Genomic DNA, 17,137 nt, shown 5'->3' on the forward strand with positions numbered 1-17,137 from the left:
AAGGTGTTGAGTAATCTGCCTTTTCTCTGTCTTCTGTTAGCATTTTGCCATCTTCTCCACGCAGTGGCCCTACCGTTTCCTTCTTCTTCCTTTGCTGCGGACATATCCAAAAAGCCCTTTTTATTGTTCTAACCTCTCTAGCAAGCCTGAGTTCATCTGTGCTTTAGCTTTCTGACTTTACCCCTACACATGCCTGCTATTCTTTGAATTCCTTTTTGGTGATTTCCCCTTTTTCCATTTCTTATACATGTTCCGTTTCAAACTTATTTCGGTTGAAAGTTCCTTAGTCATCCATCCTGGTTTCTTGAGACACCCCGTTTTTCTTTCTCACTGGAACTGTTTGAAATTGTGCCTTCAGTATCTCCCTTTTGAGAAAGCCCATCCGTCCTGAACTCCTTATCTTTTAGTTTTTCTGACCATAGAAATCACCCTCAATACTTCTCTAAGTTTACTGAAATCCACTTCCTAAAGTCTAGGATGCGGTGTCTGACTATGGCTGGCTTCTCTTTCCACTGTATTACAAACTCCAGGAGAACATGGTCACTTCCACCTAATGATCCACCACTTGCACCCCATTAACCAAGTCATCCTGTTGGTTAGGATCAGATCTAAAATAGCTGACCCCCTTGTTGCCTCTTCCACCTTTTGGACGCAGGAATTGTCTTCCAGGCAAGTGAGGAATTTGCTAGGCCGTGAGGATTTTGCTGAGTTTGACTTCCAGCAAATCTCAGGATAGTTGAAGTCGCCCATCCACTAATCTCTTTTCTGACTGTGTGGTCATTGTTCTAGAAAGATATCATCCAATTCCTCGTCTGACTTGGGGGTCTGTAGTAGACCCCACCGTAAATCCTTGGTTTTTCCCTCCCTTTAATTTTTACCCAGATGCTCTCCACCTGGCTTCATGATTGATGTCTGAATCTCTTCACTGGTGTAAATATCTCTGACATATAGTGCTATTCTCCTCCTTTCCTGTTTGGCCTATTTCTCTTTAAAAGGTTATACCCCTCTATTTCCACATTCCAATCATGAGACTCATCCACCAGGTTTCAGTGATGCCATATTAATCTATATTTGCTTTGGTGTACTAGGAGTTCGAGTTCATCTTGCTTATTTTCCCATGCTCTGTGCATGTAGTAGAGAGACGTCGCAGACCTTGGTTCCCTTTACTTGCTGCCTGTGCAAGTTTTTTTGCTCCCACTGTTGGGTCCTTGCACTGTTGCTTGTTTTCCTCTGTGTCAGTTTGACTATTTTCCATCCCTTTCGCTCCTTAATATTGTCTCCCTTCCCCTCGGAACTCAGTTTAAAACTCTCCTGATCAAGTTCTTGAGACTGTTGGCAAAAACATTCTTCCAACTTGCGTGAGATGCAACCCGTCTGTTGCAAGAAGTCCTCCTCATGGACCGCAGCCCATGATGAAGAATCCAAATCCTTCTCGGCGGCACCACTGCGAAGCCAGTTGTTCACATCTGCTATTTCCTTCTCCCTTCCTGGACCATGCCCTTCAACTGGCAGAAGACACGAGATGACAACTTGTACATCCATTCTTCAACTTCCTACCAAGCACCTCGTAATCCCTTTTGATGTTCTGAAGGCTGTGTCTTGCAGTATCGTTCGTTCCACGTGGGACCAAGAGGAAGGGGTATTGGTCAGTAGGCTTGACCAGTCTTGTCATCCTCTCTGTCACATCACGATCTTTGCACCTGGAAGACAACACACCTCTCGAGACATCTTGTCAGGCCTACAATAACTGCTTCGTACCCCTCAGCAAGGAGTCCCCCACTACGACCACGCCCCGCAGGCTTAGCAGCGACTGTTCCGGGTGGGACTCTCAGGCCCCCTGCTCTGTCCCTGAAGTCTGTCCATGCTGCTCTTCTTCATCCTCCTTGATAAGGGAAAGAGCTCGAATCGATTCTCTAGCTGCAAGCTCCCAAGAACAATCCCTTCTTGGCTTACTTCTCTTTGTGACATTCCCCGGCTGTCTGCCTCCTCTGTTTGGCAAGTGACCTCTTCCACCCTAGCATCTTCCTCTGCGTGGTACTCATCCAAGATCGTTAGTTCTATGGTGTCCAGGAAATCCTCTTGTTCCCTAATATGCTGAAGTGTAGCTACTCTGGACTCCAGCTGCTGCACTTTCTCCTCCAAGAGTGCTACCAACTTGGCACTTGGTGTGTGCTAGAGAATCAAGTGCCATGAGCATTCCTTTCCAGGCTCAATAAGGAGCCCTGGTGGCGCAGTGGTTAAATGCCTGTACTGCACCATTCACTCAAGACCACAAGGTTGCGAGTTCAAGACCAGCAAAGGGCCCAAGCTCGACTCAGGCTTGCATCCTTCCGAGGTCGCTAAATGAGTTACCCAGACTGTTGGGGGCAAATTAGCTTACTGCTAATTAGCTTCCTTGCTGTTCACCGCTATGATCTTTGGAATAGCGGTATAAAATAAACATATTATTATTATTAAATAAAACTGAACAGAACATATTGATACTTCCTCTTCCTCCTACGTCTTCTAAAAAGAAGGACAAACAGCACTTCTATGTGCATTACATTACTGAAAGTCCAAGATCCAAAGAATGCCTGACAGCAGGACCGGGGGGGGGGGGAGTGATTCCTGCACAAAAGTATATTGCTTGCTGCATTGGATCTGTGTGTTTACATAATTATGCAACTTTTTATGCAGAGATTCTTTGTAGTTTTCTGTATGAACTTTCTCCGCGTCTGATGGTGATGTGTGTGGGTGTGTGTGTGTTTACACCAGAATCGGTGTCTTTTGTACAAATTCATATTAGCCATGCAAAAACAAGGAAACCTATGTGAAATTTTGTGGAAATGAAATTTTCCAAGAAAATTCTGAAGCAGAAACAGTGGATGAAAACTGTCCTTATATTCTCATGAGAGGTCCACTGAAATTATTACTGCACATGGGAACAAAATAAGCAAAGAATTGCATCCCTGCTTTCCAGTGGTAGTGCCCAGGTATGCATGCGCTCCAGCCCACAACAGCTCTGAACATATAGGTGAATGACTCAGGCTTTCTTACTCCCCAGGTAATGGGTGCCTGATAAATTTTGAACTACCTTCCCTATTTTTCACTAACTTTAGTCTTTTCTCCCTGTTGTTTGAACAGTTTTTGTTTTACAGTTAATAAAGCTTTTCTTACTGTAAGCCACTTTGGATATTTTTCCAAAAAAAAGCACTATATAAACATTTTAGGTTCAAAAAATATATTAATTCATTGGGCTTTCATTGCTATTTCTGTGGTTCCCTGACTACAATGCACCCAGTTCCTAAACACCTGCAAATGAACACTCAGGATGCTTACCTTGGCAAAGAAGTACTGATCTGTAATCTTGGTAAAGCTGGAATAACTTCCACTGTACAACCATTTGTCCTTATTCCTGGTAGTTTATCCAGAAGACAATCACTGAAGACTCCAAAGACTGAAGTATGATAACCTGTCAACAAGAGAGATAAATATAAGCCCCATTTTAGCTGAAGATGTTAGAAACAGAGAGCATTGCCTGATTTATGAAAAATGAATAAAAAGATTCAGTCCTCCCATAACTGCAATTCACTTAGGCCCTCTTCATCAGTCAACTAAGATACACTTAGCAATTGCCTAGCAACAATTCCAAACTGTAACATAGCAAATGTCTGTCTTAGGAAATCCAACAAATAGCTGTGATCTGACATGGAATCAGTAGAACACTTAATACATAGAGATCAGCCACTTTTATTGTTGTGTCATTACAATATCCACAACCTGAATCTCAAGAACATATATCAGTTTGTTATGACCACAACAGCAGTAACAAAGGATGCTCAGATCCTCATGTCACCATTGCTCTAAAGATCTGTTGCTAACATGGCCAGGTATGCTCCTGACATCCAGGAATATAGGGCCTAGACCAGTGATGGTGAACCTTTTAGAGGCCGAGTGCCCAAACTGCAACCCAAAACCCACAGCAAAGTGCTGTGTCCCTCTGGCTTTCTAGTAACAAACTCTGGCAAACTCTGTGCTGGGGTGATGGCACATGTGCCCACAGAGAGGGCTCTGAGTGCCACCTCTGGCATGCGTGCCATAGGTTCGTCATCGCTGGTAGACATTGGACAGAGATAAACCACTCTAAACTATACTATTTCAAAAAGCATTCTCTCTGAATACACATACTTTAAAATGCTGATACGCTTTTGAGCCAACACTATGTTGGAACTTGTGAAAGTGCAAAAATCACTTGAAGCACATATAAATGTCTGTATGGTTTTAATTGTCTGTACACCACTTTGATCTGTGGAAAAGCATTATATAAATAAAATTTATTATTATTATTATTATTATTATTATTATTATTATTATTATTAAGTCTGGGAAATGCAAATCAGGATAGTTCATGTTATAACTCAGCAAGCTTGTGTAGACCTCTTGTTACATTTTCCTGAACTTGTTTTGCACACTCTTGGTTCCTGATCCTTACTTTTCATTTAACCTTCCCAGGAATTCTGCCACCATTTTCTTGCCCTATTATCCACAAATTCTAAGCCAAGCTGAAGCTATTGATCACTCTGTAACAGTTATGAATCTACTTATTCATTTTAGGGGGAAAGTGCCATCACTCTTGGGTTATCACTTGCTCACGGCAAATAAAGAGAAAACCTGATGAGGAAAATAAGTTGCCTCATTTTCCCTTTGGTTCTGGAGAGGGAGGAGAAAAAGAGAAAGGGGTTAAGAGATATCAAAACAAAATTAAGGAATATGTTGACAGGAATTCATCAAATTCGATGGATGGTTTCCTTGTTTCTTTGGGGACATAATCAACCAGAGAAGGATGATGCCTTAACTAAATACTTTATCTTTCAGAGTAGAGAAAATAGGGAGAGAAAACAGAAAATAGAAAATATCTTCCAGGGTATATTCTGAGTACATTGGCCTGAAATGATAGCAGCCTTTAAATTATGGGCTGCCTTTGACAACATGCTAAACTAAAATGAAATTGAATCCAATCTCTGGTTGCAGTCTGTAAGCTTCACACCATCCATTCACGGTAACTGGGCACATGGACAAATTGTTTCTGAACTGGGAAGTGTGAATTCTACCCACTGATTTAGGTGACATTAAATCTAACAAAGCTGCAAGTTCAGTTCTCATAAGTTCTCATATGAGTAAGGTACCATCCATTCCTTTAGCAAGCATAAGATTTGCCTGAATCTCAGGCAACTCACTTGGGGAACTTTCTGATAATCTGTTGGCACACACTCATTTCCTCTGCATATCCTCTTTGCTAAGTTACATAAATATGGCCCTTGTATGTTCCATCACTATTGCTCCGGTGTGTCTCCCTATTCCTTCTGTCTCTGCCTGCAACAAGCCTGGGCAAAAGGCTTTACTGCTGCCAGATCCATAACCCAGTTACTGAGAACACCCAAGCTAAAAAGAGATTTTAACCTAGTCACTCAAAATAAATAAATAAATAAATAAATAAATAAATAAATAAATATCTTGTTTTATCCTTTCCAGTGATATCTAAAAATGTTTTTTTTTTTTTGGTACAACAGGATTTTAACCTGAAAAGTACTTTCATGTGAATTTCAAAGGCAATTAGGTTATCTCAATATTCTCTTGTCAGATCAGCTTATTCAGTCTAGACTTAAAGCAAGACTAAATAAATTTTTAAGAATTAATGAACACTGCAGGGCAGTTTTCTTTGATTGTCCTTTTATTGGTATTTCTGCATGGCTGAGTAGAGTCATAGTAAGTAAAATAGTCATTAGGAAGCATTGTCATTCCCTTACACACAGGCAGAGTGCTCTTCATATAACGACAACATTTAAAATTGTTCTCACAAGCCTACTGCTTTCCAGAGGACAACCAAATAAAGTAGTTAGAAGTTTTACCATTGATAGTGATCTGGCCTGCAGACTGAGGAATACCAACAAGTGTAACTGGATAGAGACCAGATTCTGCTGGTAAAGAAAGAGCTGCAGGGAGAGATTCGAACTCAACTCCACTTGTCAGAAGGCCCTGAAGCAGATTAGGAGAAAAGTCTATTTAGTTTACATTAAGTACATACACGTGACAACGGTGTAAATGAGACAGTAAATTATGTACTCAGTCCAAACCATTAAAATAATTTTAGCTCCAAATTTACTTATTTTCTATAACAGCTTTAAAATTAATTATTTTATGCATTAAATAGCAACGTTAACAAGGAAAAAAAAGCTAAAACTACATTCTATTTTATTGTGTGTACATGTGTCTGTGTCTGGTTACTGGGGTCATTCTGGTCATTTGGGTGCAATTTTAGAAAAAATATTTAATTGAAAAATGATGTTACTTGTGCATTGCTTATGATTAATGCAGTACTTGAATATCATAATGTTCACAAAAATATTTTCCCATTTTAAATTAGTTATTTATTAAAATTTTAAGGCGTCATACATACATACATACATACATACATCTAATAGACAAACAATGAATACAACACATAACTGTTTACACTTAGACTTAAACCTCAGCTCCTTTCACAAACCCACCACCCCTTTTCAACACTTGCTTACTTTCTCCCAACTAGACATTTTACCATCACCTGCCCCTGCTCCCTCTTGAAAAGACTGATAATAATTATATTAAAGTAACTCATGCCAGTTAATTTTCTATTTAATGTTAATTCTGATGTGTTTGTGTTAATATTATCCTTTTAAATCTCTGATCTGTTACTAGCAGAGACTGTCCTTTAAAAATATTAAACAATTAGCATTTTTAAACATTTAAGGAGTAATAGTCTGTTCACTCTGTGTGTGTGTGTGTGTGTGAGAGAGAAGAGAGAGAGAGGAGAGATAGAGAGAAGAGAGAGCGAGAGAGAGAGAGAGAGAGAGAGAAACATGGAGCAAGAAATGCCAGATGTCCAAGCTGGGTTCGGAAAGAAAGAGACACTGGGGATAATAATATATAATAATAATAATAATAATAATAATATAAAAATAATAATAAAGTATTAATTAGTATTATTATTTCCTGCCTCTCCCTGCAGATCAAGGCGGGATTACAACAATAAAACCAATATTACAACAGTAAAAGCTACAATATCATATAAAATACACTCAGTAAAACAGTGACACCATTACCAATACAATGCACTGACTAAAACTAAAATACATACCATTATGAATGGAGGTGGAGCATTTTTGACTCTCTTATAGCAGATTGGGTGGATAGGTCTGCCAGAAGAGATCCGTCTTAAGTGCCTTCTTAAAGGCATCTAAGGTGATGAGACCGATCTCCTCCAGCAAGCCATTCCACAATTTAGGGGCTATGGCAGTAAATGCTCTGTGGGAAGTTGTTGTTAACCTGGTCTTTACATGCTTTAATAAGTTCTTCCCGGATGTTCTGAGAGTGCAGGCCGGATTGTGTAGGAAGAGGCATTCCCTCAAGTAACTCAAGCCCAAGCCATGTAGGGCTGTAAAGGTAATAACCAACACTTTGTACTGCACCCGGAATAATGGAGAGCACCAAACATTATCAAAAGAAAATGTGCTTTATAGATTATAGCAAAACCTTTGACTGTATAAACCATGAAAGACTATAAACTGCTCTTAAAGAAATGGATGTACCACAGATTTGATTTACCTGATGCATAACCTTTACCCAGGACAGGAAATGACTGTTAGGACAGTAAACAGAATGGTTTCTAATTAGTTTCCAATTACAAAGGGGATCAGGAAAGACTGCATTTTATCACCCCATCAGTTTAACTTGTATGCTGAATATATAATATATAAAGCAGGATTAGATTTAGAGGAAGGAGGCATGAAAATTGGAGAAAGGAACATGAACAGGAAACAGTTGCAAGACTGCAGAGATGAGGCAGGTGTACAGACCTCTCCTCTGGACATGAGTTGTGAAGGTACAGAGGACTGATATGCAGGACTCATACAGCAGCCGGCCTGGGGCCTTGCCTATCTGGGGGGTGAAACACATGGGCAAGATAAAATGTCATCCAGTCGTTTTGAAGGTGGAGCTTTTATATTATGGGATGAAGGCGGTGAAGGGAGCATTTGGGTGGGGCTCCCATGATTGTGCTTTGCCAATGTATCACTCAGAACACCAATGCTCTGATGCTTTATACTGACAGAACACTGCATGTGCGACTATGTGGTCGATCAAAGAGACAGCCATCCAATGGGATGGTAATCTGTGCTTGGAGGTTGCAGGTGGCGTGTTAGTACAATTGTGTGCATGCATGGTGGGTAGGCGACCAAAAAAAATTAATAGTGTGCAGTATGCCTATGAGTGTTCAGCCCACCTTGGAGTAGGCCATGCGGACATCAGGGTTTCAACTCGCTTTCAGAAAAAGCATAATGAAGCCACTTTTTACTGCCAGTCCATTCTGGTCCTGACAGTTTGGAGAGGATATACATCCAGGAAAGTCTTAAGTGGAGAGAGACTAATAGGGAGCCAGGTGATTAATCCCTTCTATCAAACAGTAATTTATTACACTCATAGATCAGCATAGAATCCCCCTTCTACGTATTAATCAGGAAAGCTCCTAAATCAGAGTTAAGCATAACACTAAACACTCTTTCTCACTGCTTTCTCTTTGTTGGTTTAGTTGCATTTGCTTGCTCTTCTAGATCTAATTCTCAAGGTATATCACCTTCCCAGTTTCTCCTCCTCCCTTCACTTCTGGCTTATTAAGGGGACAATCCTGCAACGCCTTATAGATTACCTATCAAAGAGAATAACCTGCATTATTTACTAGCTCAGAACAAATGCATCCAATAACCAACAAACTGGTGGCTACGCAGGTTCTCATTCTGATACCACTTACTAGCAATTCTACAGCATCTGGCAGCCACTTATGCCAGTCCCTCATTAAGCTATCTATCTGTTATCTCTCAAAACATCAAAGTTATTTTATCAAAGTACATGGCCCATAGTTTGACTGGAAACGGTATGCAAGCTAGGGAATTTGATATATTCATTCAATTGAAGGTTACAACATCTGCCACAATGAAGTTCCCCAAACACAGAGAAGCAGACTTGAGGGACCATTGCTGAGGGATTGGTTTGGCTGACAGAAGAGTTGCTGCAAGAGAGACATGCTGAGCTTGGTTCTTCTGCTCAACCAGGCCAGGTACGTTCAAGCCAAAAGTTCTATCTGCAAGTACTCCACAGTCAGAAAGAGTGGGAAAGAGGATTCTTCCAGAAAAAGAAATAGTTCTCCTTATCAAATACACTCAAACCTAACCTACACTTACAGCAGAATCTTGTAATGAAAAATATGGTATTCCATATAATGTGCTACAGGTGGAAAAAGTTTACCCACAAAAAAGCCTGTTGTCAAATAAAATGTAATGCATAATAGGAAAAATGTTCTAGCTAGCACATTTCATGCTACATTTAGTTTTCTAATAGTAGGGATTTTTTTAATGTACAAAGAAAAAGATTCCCTCACTGGTATGTGAAGTGGCACAATTCTATACAAACACCTCAAGACTGTTCAGATAATCCTTCAGATCACCCTTTCCCTGCTTACTTTGAGTCCCTATGCAGACAGAAAGGTGAGATATAAATAAATAGAATAAATAAATAAATACTTGCTCAGCTGCAGAAAATTCCAAACAGTCTGCACAAGAAGATCACATATGTGAGTCACAGAGATCACAAAGAAGAAATATCAGTTTTAAATTAATTGGCACTAGCTGTCACTATGCTTCTGATCAAAACCTAAGGTAGCAGTGACAGCATTCAGAGCCCTTTCAGTGACAATAGTGTGGTCCTCCATCTTGTGACTGCTTTATGATGTTCTGTAAAAATCTTGGGAGAAAGAATGGATATAAATAAAAGGCATAAACAAAGTGACTGACTGATGTTAAACTCCTTTTAAAAAACTCCAATTGATACGTCAGCTGCGCCCCTACCTGGACCAGGGAGACCTTGAAGCATTGGTACATGCACTGGTAACCTCTCGTCTTGATTTCTGCAACACACTTTACATGGGGCTGCCCTTGTGCCAAGTTCACAAGCTTCAGTTGATCCAAAATATGGCAGCCAAACTGGCCACCGGTACATCGAGGTTTGACCATATAACACTGGTATTAAAAAATCTTCACTGGCTACCAATCAGCTTCCGGGCGCACTACAAGGTGTTGGTTATCACATTTAAAGCCCTACATGGCTTGGACCCAGGCTACTTGCGGGAATACCTCCCTATATAGTCCGCCCCACACTCTCAGAACGTTTGGGAAGCACTTACTACAGACACATAAGACCAAATTGGTGTCCACTTCCCAGAGGACCTTTGTCTCAATCGCTCCAAGATTATGGAATGACCTGCGGAGGAGATCCGTTATATTACTATCTTAGATGCTATTAAGAAAGCTATTAAAACAGATCTCTTCCGGCGGGCCTTTCCCATCTGATTCTATGTAAGCAGTCTACCCACCTAGCCTCCCCTATCGCTGCCATTGGTCCCTGTCCTCTTCCTTAGAAGAAGATATCTTCTTGCCAAACTGTACCCGTATTTTAAGGAACCCGCTAGGAATGTTTTTTAACGTAGTTTATTTTTTAATCTCTTTTTATGTGTTGTTTACGTTATGTTTTTATGATTGGGGGAGGGTTGGGATATGGGGTTGTTTCTTTGTTTGATTGTAATTTTAACTGTATCATGTTTTATACTGTTGGAATCTGCTTTGATTCCTTGGGAAAAAGCGGAATTAAATTATTATTATTATTATTATTATTATTATTATTATTATTATTACCTGTTTGATGAATATCTCATAATGGGCAATTGGTAGAAAATACCGGGGGATACCTAGCTCTTGGAGAAGCTCTTCCATAATATAAAAGCGTCTAGAAGCCACACACACACACAAAATACTTTTATTAAGAATAGGTTTCCTTATATTGATTACATAAATAAAAAATCAAAACATTTGAAACCTCCAGCAGAAAAACTGACCTCTGGATAAATAATTTATGCTACAAGTCCCCTCATAAAACAGAACAAGATTCAACTGCCTCCTCAGACTCCTCCATGACTCACAGAGCTTGTGACTGACATTTTCTTAAGGCACGTTCTAATGCATTTTATCAGATTATTGTTATCCCACATGTTTGTGATTCTTTATTTTCCTATATTGTTTATCTGTTAATGAATTCTATTGAAAAATTTCATATTTAATAAAAACATTTTAAATGATTTTGAACTGTTTGTATCCCACCCTGAGTTCTACTACATATTTAGCAAAGTAGAAATATTCTAATTCACATTTTAATTAATCAATTCAATTTTTATGGCAAAGGGAAGCAGAAAAAGGAGGTTTGAAAACACCAATGGAAAGCAGAGAAGTAGGTCATGCAAACAAAGTTAACTACAAACACAGATATCATTAATAATATTCTCCAGCAGCTCTGATTTACACCACATTTAAATAAATGGTTCCAGACAGAATTCAGAGCACAATTAGCTGAAATTATACAGTCGACCCTTCTTATACACGGATTTTTTATACACGGATTCAAGCATATTCGGTTTGAAAATATTCCAAAAAAGTATAAATTTACCTTGATTTTCCATTTTTTATAAGGGACACCATTTTGCTATGTCATTATATTTAATGGGACTTGAGCATACACGGATTTTGTTATACACGGGGATCTTGGAACCAAACCCCAGAGTATAACAAGGGTCCACTGTATAGGTCAGATGAAGGGAAAACTATGTAAAAATACCTCAGAAAGTAGTTACTGTTGGAAGTGAACAGGCATCAAAACTTGTTTCTTTAGTAATTAGGGATAGACAGGCATGTCTTGTTTTCTTTCTATGCTTCTTGAACTATGTAATTCAAGCCTTTTCTACTTCCTGCCTACAGAAGTTACTCATTCCCTCCCTTTTCTCTTCAAAGGTTAGTGTTGGTGTCAGTGGCGTCATTGGGGGAGTGTGGTGGTGTGAACCTCACCAGGTGACAGCCCAGACGGGATGTCATACAGTGGGGAAGTACACCGCAAGGGGAGCAGGTGGCTGTGTTACGGGTCCCGCACAGCCATGGCCATGTGGGACTTGGAAATGGGGGGGGGGGGGTAGGTGACTGCTGAAGTCCCGTTGTCCCTAATGGCAGCATGGCCATGTGCACGCATTGCCACTGGGGACAACAGGGGCTGTCCTTAATGGCGGTGAGGCCACATGCATGTGCCACTATTGGGGACAATGCGGGCTTGTCATCCACAGATACTCAAATCTGTGGATAGCAAGTCCACAGATACCGAGGGCCAACTGTATATCCAACTGGATTGGGGTACAAAGCATTTTAATTTTGGCCTCATCTGAAGAGATCACAAATGGAGCATGGGATAATTCTACAGCCCTTTCAATTCTTTCAGCTAATCGTTGTCAACGGATACCATTATGCTTAACATCAGAGAAACCATAATTAAGGCTAACAAAGGTTTCAATTTAATAAGCATTTGGAACATACCATATTTTCCACACGAAGTTCAAAGGGCATTGGATTGTACACCATCAGCTGCACTTCACAAACATCTCCCTGGACCCACTGAAAATCTATATAAAAATCATCAATATACAGAGTTAGTTTTTAAAAAATTAAATTATCAAACAGCTTCTGTATTGGATCCAGCATAAATGCCCCCCCCCCAATCTGACTGTGGATTGTTCCTTTGCACTTACAAGGGGAAGAAATGCACATTTAAGCAGTTCTGGTTGTTGTTATCACACAGAACTACACAGGTATATCATTCTCATACTGATCATCTCTCAACATCACCTTTCCAGAAATCTCAAGGGAAAACAACAATATATCATCTGCATTTTAATATTTTTGAGCATAAGGACATGATTTTGGTTTACTCCTCCTGCAACAATTCTCTGGTAGACATACATAACAGAACATGTGTCTCTGTTTGTAGTATAAACTACAGATGTGCATACATCTGTACATGTGAATACATACATTAGTATAGCAGTTATACACACCTAATGGTATCATGGCAAGAACAAACTGCACATTAAAATCTTATGTAACCTAGTATCTTTGTGATGCCTTTAGACATATCTTCCTGATGGACATTCACTGGAGTCTAAAATTTCATTCACAAGGCTGCACAGCTAAAACTGTGAAGCAACTCATGGGGGTTAGGAAGAAGCACCAAGTGATGGAGAAAGACATCAAATTATAACACTGACTGGCAGAAACAATCTTGCTCTTGAGGTCTTTTTTATTAGACAATTACTAGAGTCTGATGGCTTGTGAATTCTGTAGCCTGTACATTGAGAGATAGGCTTTATACTGGGAATAAGGACTGAGAGCTACCCAGAGAGTCAGACTGTTTTTAAACAGAACCTTTAACTACAGCCCAACCTTACATCTACAGTTTTACACAGCAGAGAATAATCACATTCCAAGACAAAGTTAAACAATGATTCCAAAGCTTTTTATTAGCTTATTTATTTATCTAAGATTTATTTGTTCTGCCTTTCCAGGCAAAGTCTCCCAGAGGCAGTGCACAGAACAAAATTTTAAAACAATAAATAAAATATAGTGTCAGTTTATTTTCAGATATCACCAGTTTGAAGACTGGCTCAGCTGAGCAATTAAACTCTATTTTGGGGATCCAAGGTACTGAGAAGAATATAGATTTGCAGAATTGGGGGGAAACATTTTTGATTCACATATAGTTTTTTCCTCTCATTCCAATTCATTCCAAGGAAGTTGTTATGGTCTGAAACCAGTGTCTACTGTCACTAATGAAGTGGATGAGGGTGAACTAACTGAAACGTAAGACAGATGAGACAGAGGTGCTCCTGGTCAGCTGAAAGGCAATCAGGGAAGAGGAACTCAGTTTGCGCTGGATAGGGTTACACACACCCTGCAATCTCAGGATTTCAACTTAGATATGCTTCTAAACATGTCAGCCTGGATGCCCAGGTTTCTATGACAGACAGGAGTTTATTTTGCACGAAGACTAGTGCACCAGCTGCAACTGTTCCTGGTGTTCAGATCTGGGTATGGTGATGAATGTTTTGATTACATCCCAACTGTATTGCTTCAGTGCAGCCTATGTGAGGCTGCCTTGGGAAACTGTTTGGAAGTATAAATAGGACCATAATGCTGCAGCCAGACTGACAATTGGGGCTAGTTACAGGAAACATAGAACTCTCTTGTTACAACAGCTTCACTGGCTACAGGGTGATTTCGGAGCTCAATAAAGACCTATACAGTAAGGGTCCAGAGTATCTGAAATATTTTAACTCCATATCTGAGCCTGTCTGAGTTTTAAGATTCTCAGGGCAGGACTTTCTTTTGTTTGAACAACTATCACAAATGTGTTTGATGAAGGTACATCAAAGGTCTTTCTCAGTTGTTTCTCCCAGGCTGTGATACTCTTTCCAACAGGAAGCTAGACTGGTGGTGCCTTTTATGATCTTGGTCCAACTTCAGGCAAAGACCAGCTTTTCATGTTTAAATAGTTGTTGCAGAAGAGTCTTTTAAGGAAGGGCAGTTTGCTGTACTTTTTGTTCACATAGGCCCGTTACAAACAGGCGTAAAGTACGTCCTGGGGATGTACTAGGCTTAGAGAAAGTGCATGCCTTATGCACGCACCTAATCCTAATACGTCCCCAGGACGTACAAAATGGCGGCGTCCATTCCACACGGGGGCCGCCATTATGACTTCACGAACGTGCCGCCTCCAAACAGGGCAGCGCAGACGCGATGTCTTTGTGCCGTGCGAGGGCACATAGAGCGCTCCTTCCGCGATTTGCGTCGCTGGCGCAGCCTTTAGACGGCTCTGCCAGCGACGCAAGGGAGAAAGGGGCCGAGCAGCCCCTTTCTCCTCCTCCCCACCGCCGTCAGGTGTCCTTAGAGCCCTCCTCCAACCACCATCTTGAGGGGGAGAGAGGCCTTGCAATTTTTTGTATTGTGTTGCAATTTTACTGTACACCGCTATGATCATTGCGGAATAGCGGTCTATAAATAAAAATTATTATTATTATTATTAATTATTATTGGAGCATGAAGCCCCAAGGACACCCCTTTCCAGGTCGCGGGGAAGCAGCCTTTTGCCGCTTCCCCGCAGCCTGGAAAGCGGCGGATCGGGGCCCCAGAGACTGCCATTCCGGCAGCTGAGGCCCCGATCCAGCGGGGAAAGGAGCGCCTACAGGCCGCCCCAAACGGGCGGTCTGTAACGCGCCATAGTTACATTTTCAATGTTGTAAGATAAAATAGTGCTGTTTTGACTAAAATAGTTAATGTAATGGTTCAAATTTTTGTCTTTCAGCAGTACTTTCTTTTCATTTATGCTGTGAGCCACCTTGGGTCTCAAGCTGGGAGAAAGACGAAGTAGTAAATAAATAGAGATTTCTCGGCCTGGATCTTTTGGATCCTGCTGGAAAAGCAAAAAGACAGGCAAATGATAGCAGTGGTGGCTAGGTCTTGATACAAGGCCATGAAACAGTACTGAGAAGTTACCAATTTCCATGTCTCCATCACCCAGTACAGGACAAAGTTTTAGTGACAAGAAAAAAGAGACAAATGAGAAAGAAAGAAAGAAAAAGAAAGAAAGAAAGAAAGAAAGAAAGAAAGAAAGAAAGAAAGAAAGATTGTGTATGATCTAAAAGGAAATGAATCCTGGGACAACAGTTGTCTGGTTGCTTTCCCCTTTTCCCAATGAGGCTCAGTCTTCACTTTTATTTCCCCACCCCACCCCAATTTCTCCCTGGACTCATTTTTACAACCTGAATCTTCCTGGATCAATCTCTCTAAATATTCCTCTGAGTTTGTAGTAACCTACATCTTACAGTAGGTTACAACCTCAAGCTTACTTTCTGAAACTCCAGGCCAAACAACTTAGCAGGTAAGAACATAGTGAGCTTTAACTAGAGGACTCATGAAAGATTGGAGGGAAATTTGAGGTTTGATAAAGGGCTAACAAAAGCTAATTTTGCATAATTAAGAGAATGATTAAGAGTCATCTTTTCTGTCCTTGCTCTGTAAAACAACTTTTCTGTTGTTTTAATCACTGCATTATATTTTCTCTGAAATATACTGATTCCTGCTATACAGTATCTATACCTCAGATATCCAATTCCCTGTTTAGCTGCTGTGGTCTAAAGAAATATTCCAGTTGTTTGGACCTATGAACAATCTCAGGTTATCCAATCCCTTGCTCAATGGGGAAACAGAACCTTAATTTTATGATTTCCATAAGTACTTAATGTCTGGAAGAGTAGTCATCTTTGATAATTCCAAAAAAAAGGTAAACTGCTTGTAGTATTAGAGTCTCTGAACTGGAAACGTTAAATATGGATAACAAGGGTGTCTGCACCAAGTTGTCTAAGCAATTTTGTAATCAAGCAGAGAGAATAGCATATTGATCCAAAAACTGGCAAAAACCATTTGATTCAATTTGCAAAATGAAAGCCAGCCAGCCAGTCAGCATGATATATATCACATTCAAAAACAAGATGCATCTTAAAAATAAGGGATAATAGAAATCATTGTCTCACCTATTTTTTTACTTTTTTCCTCTCCACGATTGTGAGCAATGATTGGAGAATATATAAAGGGACTCTTAGTTGACATATTCTGACCCAACAAGCTTTTCATTTTTTGTGGTCGAAGGCTAACAGGGAGGTTTAAAAGCTTGACAGATCTGTTAAATAAACAAACAAACAATTTTTAGATGGATGCCTGTAAGCAAATGTAAATATCTATTTCACACTAATAATCAGAAAGATAGATGCAGTGAAAAAGGAAACAAGGTATATCATGACAATGCTGGAATTTCCCAATAAGTTAGATGTACAAAATGCACAGGAATACTAAGTGCAATGGCTCTGATCCATACTTGGACCAACTGAAGTATATCGAACCTAATATTTATTTCAACATCTCTTATTGGGAATTGTTGTTTTAACGGTATTTTAGGGTGGGAGGGAGTTTTAGGGTGTTTTTGCTATGTTTTTAATTGTGACTTGCTGTGTAGCATTTTTATTGTTCCTTTGTTTGTTGTTACCTGCCTCGATCCAATACAGGGAGAGGTGGGATACAAATAAATAAATAAATATATTATTATTATTATTATTATTATTATTATTATTATTATTATTATTATTATT

At 39.9% G+C, this 17,137-nt stretch overlaps 1 protein-coding gene across 3 annotated transcripts in view; it reads right to left on the reverse strand.

Moving 5' to 3' along the window:
• TRAPPC9 (trafficking protein particle complex subunit 9) overlaps positions 1–17,137 on the reverse strand; it is a 368,614-nt gene that overhangs the window by 306,523 nt on the left and 44,954 nt on the right. For all 3 annotated transcript variants that reach the window (XM_042464513.1, XM_042464512.1, XM_042464514.1), the window contains exons 11-14: positions 16,526–16,671; positions 12,477–12,562; positions 5,889–6,015; positions 3,319–3,451 (exon numbers count right to left, since the gene is read on the reverse strand). In XM_042464513.1, coding sequence (XP_042320447.1) covers positions 3,319–3,451; positions 5,889–6,015; positions 12,477–12,562; positions 16,526–16,671 — 492 coding nt within the window. The remainder of the gene's footprint in view (positions 1–3,318; positions 3,452–5,888; positions 6,016–12,476; positions 12,563–16,525; positions 16,672–17,137) is intronic.

Source organism: Sceloporus undulatus, chromosome 4 (genome assembly GCF_019175285.1).
Source record: "Sceloporus undulatus isolate JIND9_A2432 ecotype Alabama chromosome 4, SceUnd_v1.1, whole genome shotgun sequence".
Lineage (NCBI taxonomy): Eukaryota > Metazoa > Chordata > Lepidosauria > Squamata > Phrynosomatidae > Sceloporus > Sceloporus undulatus.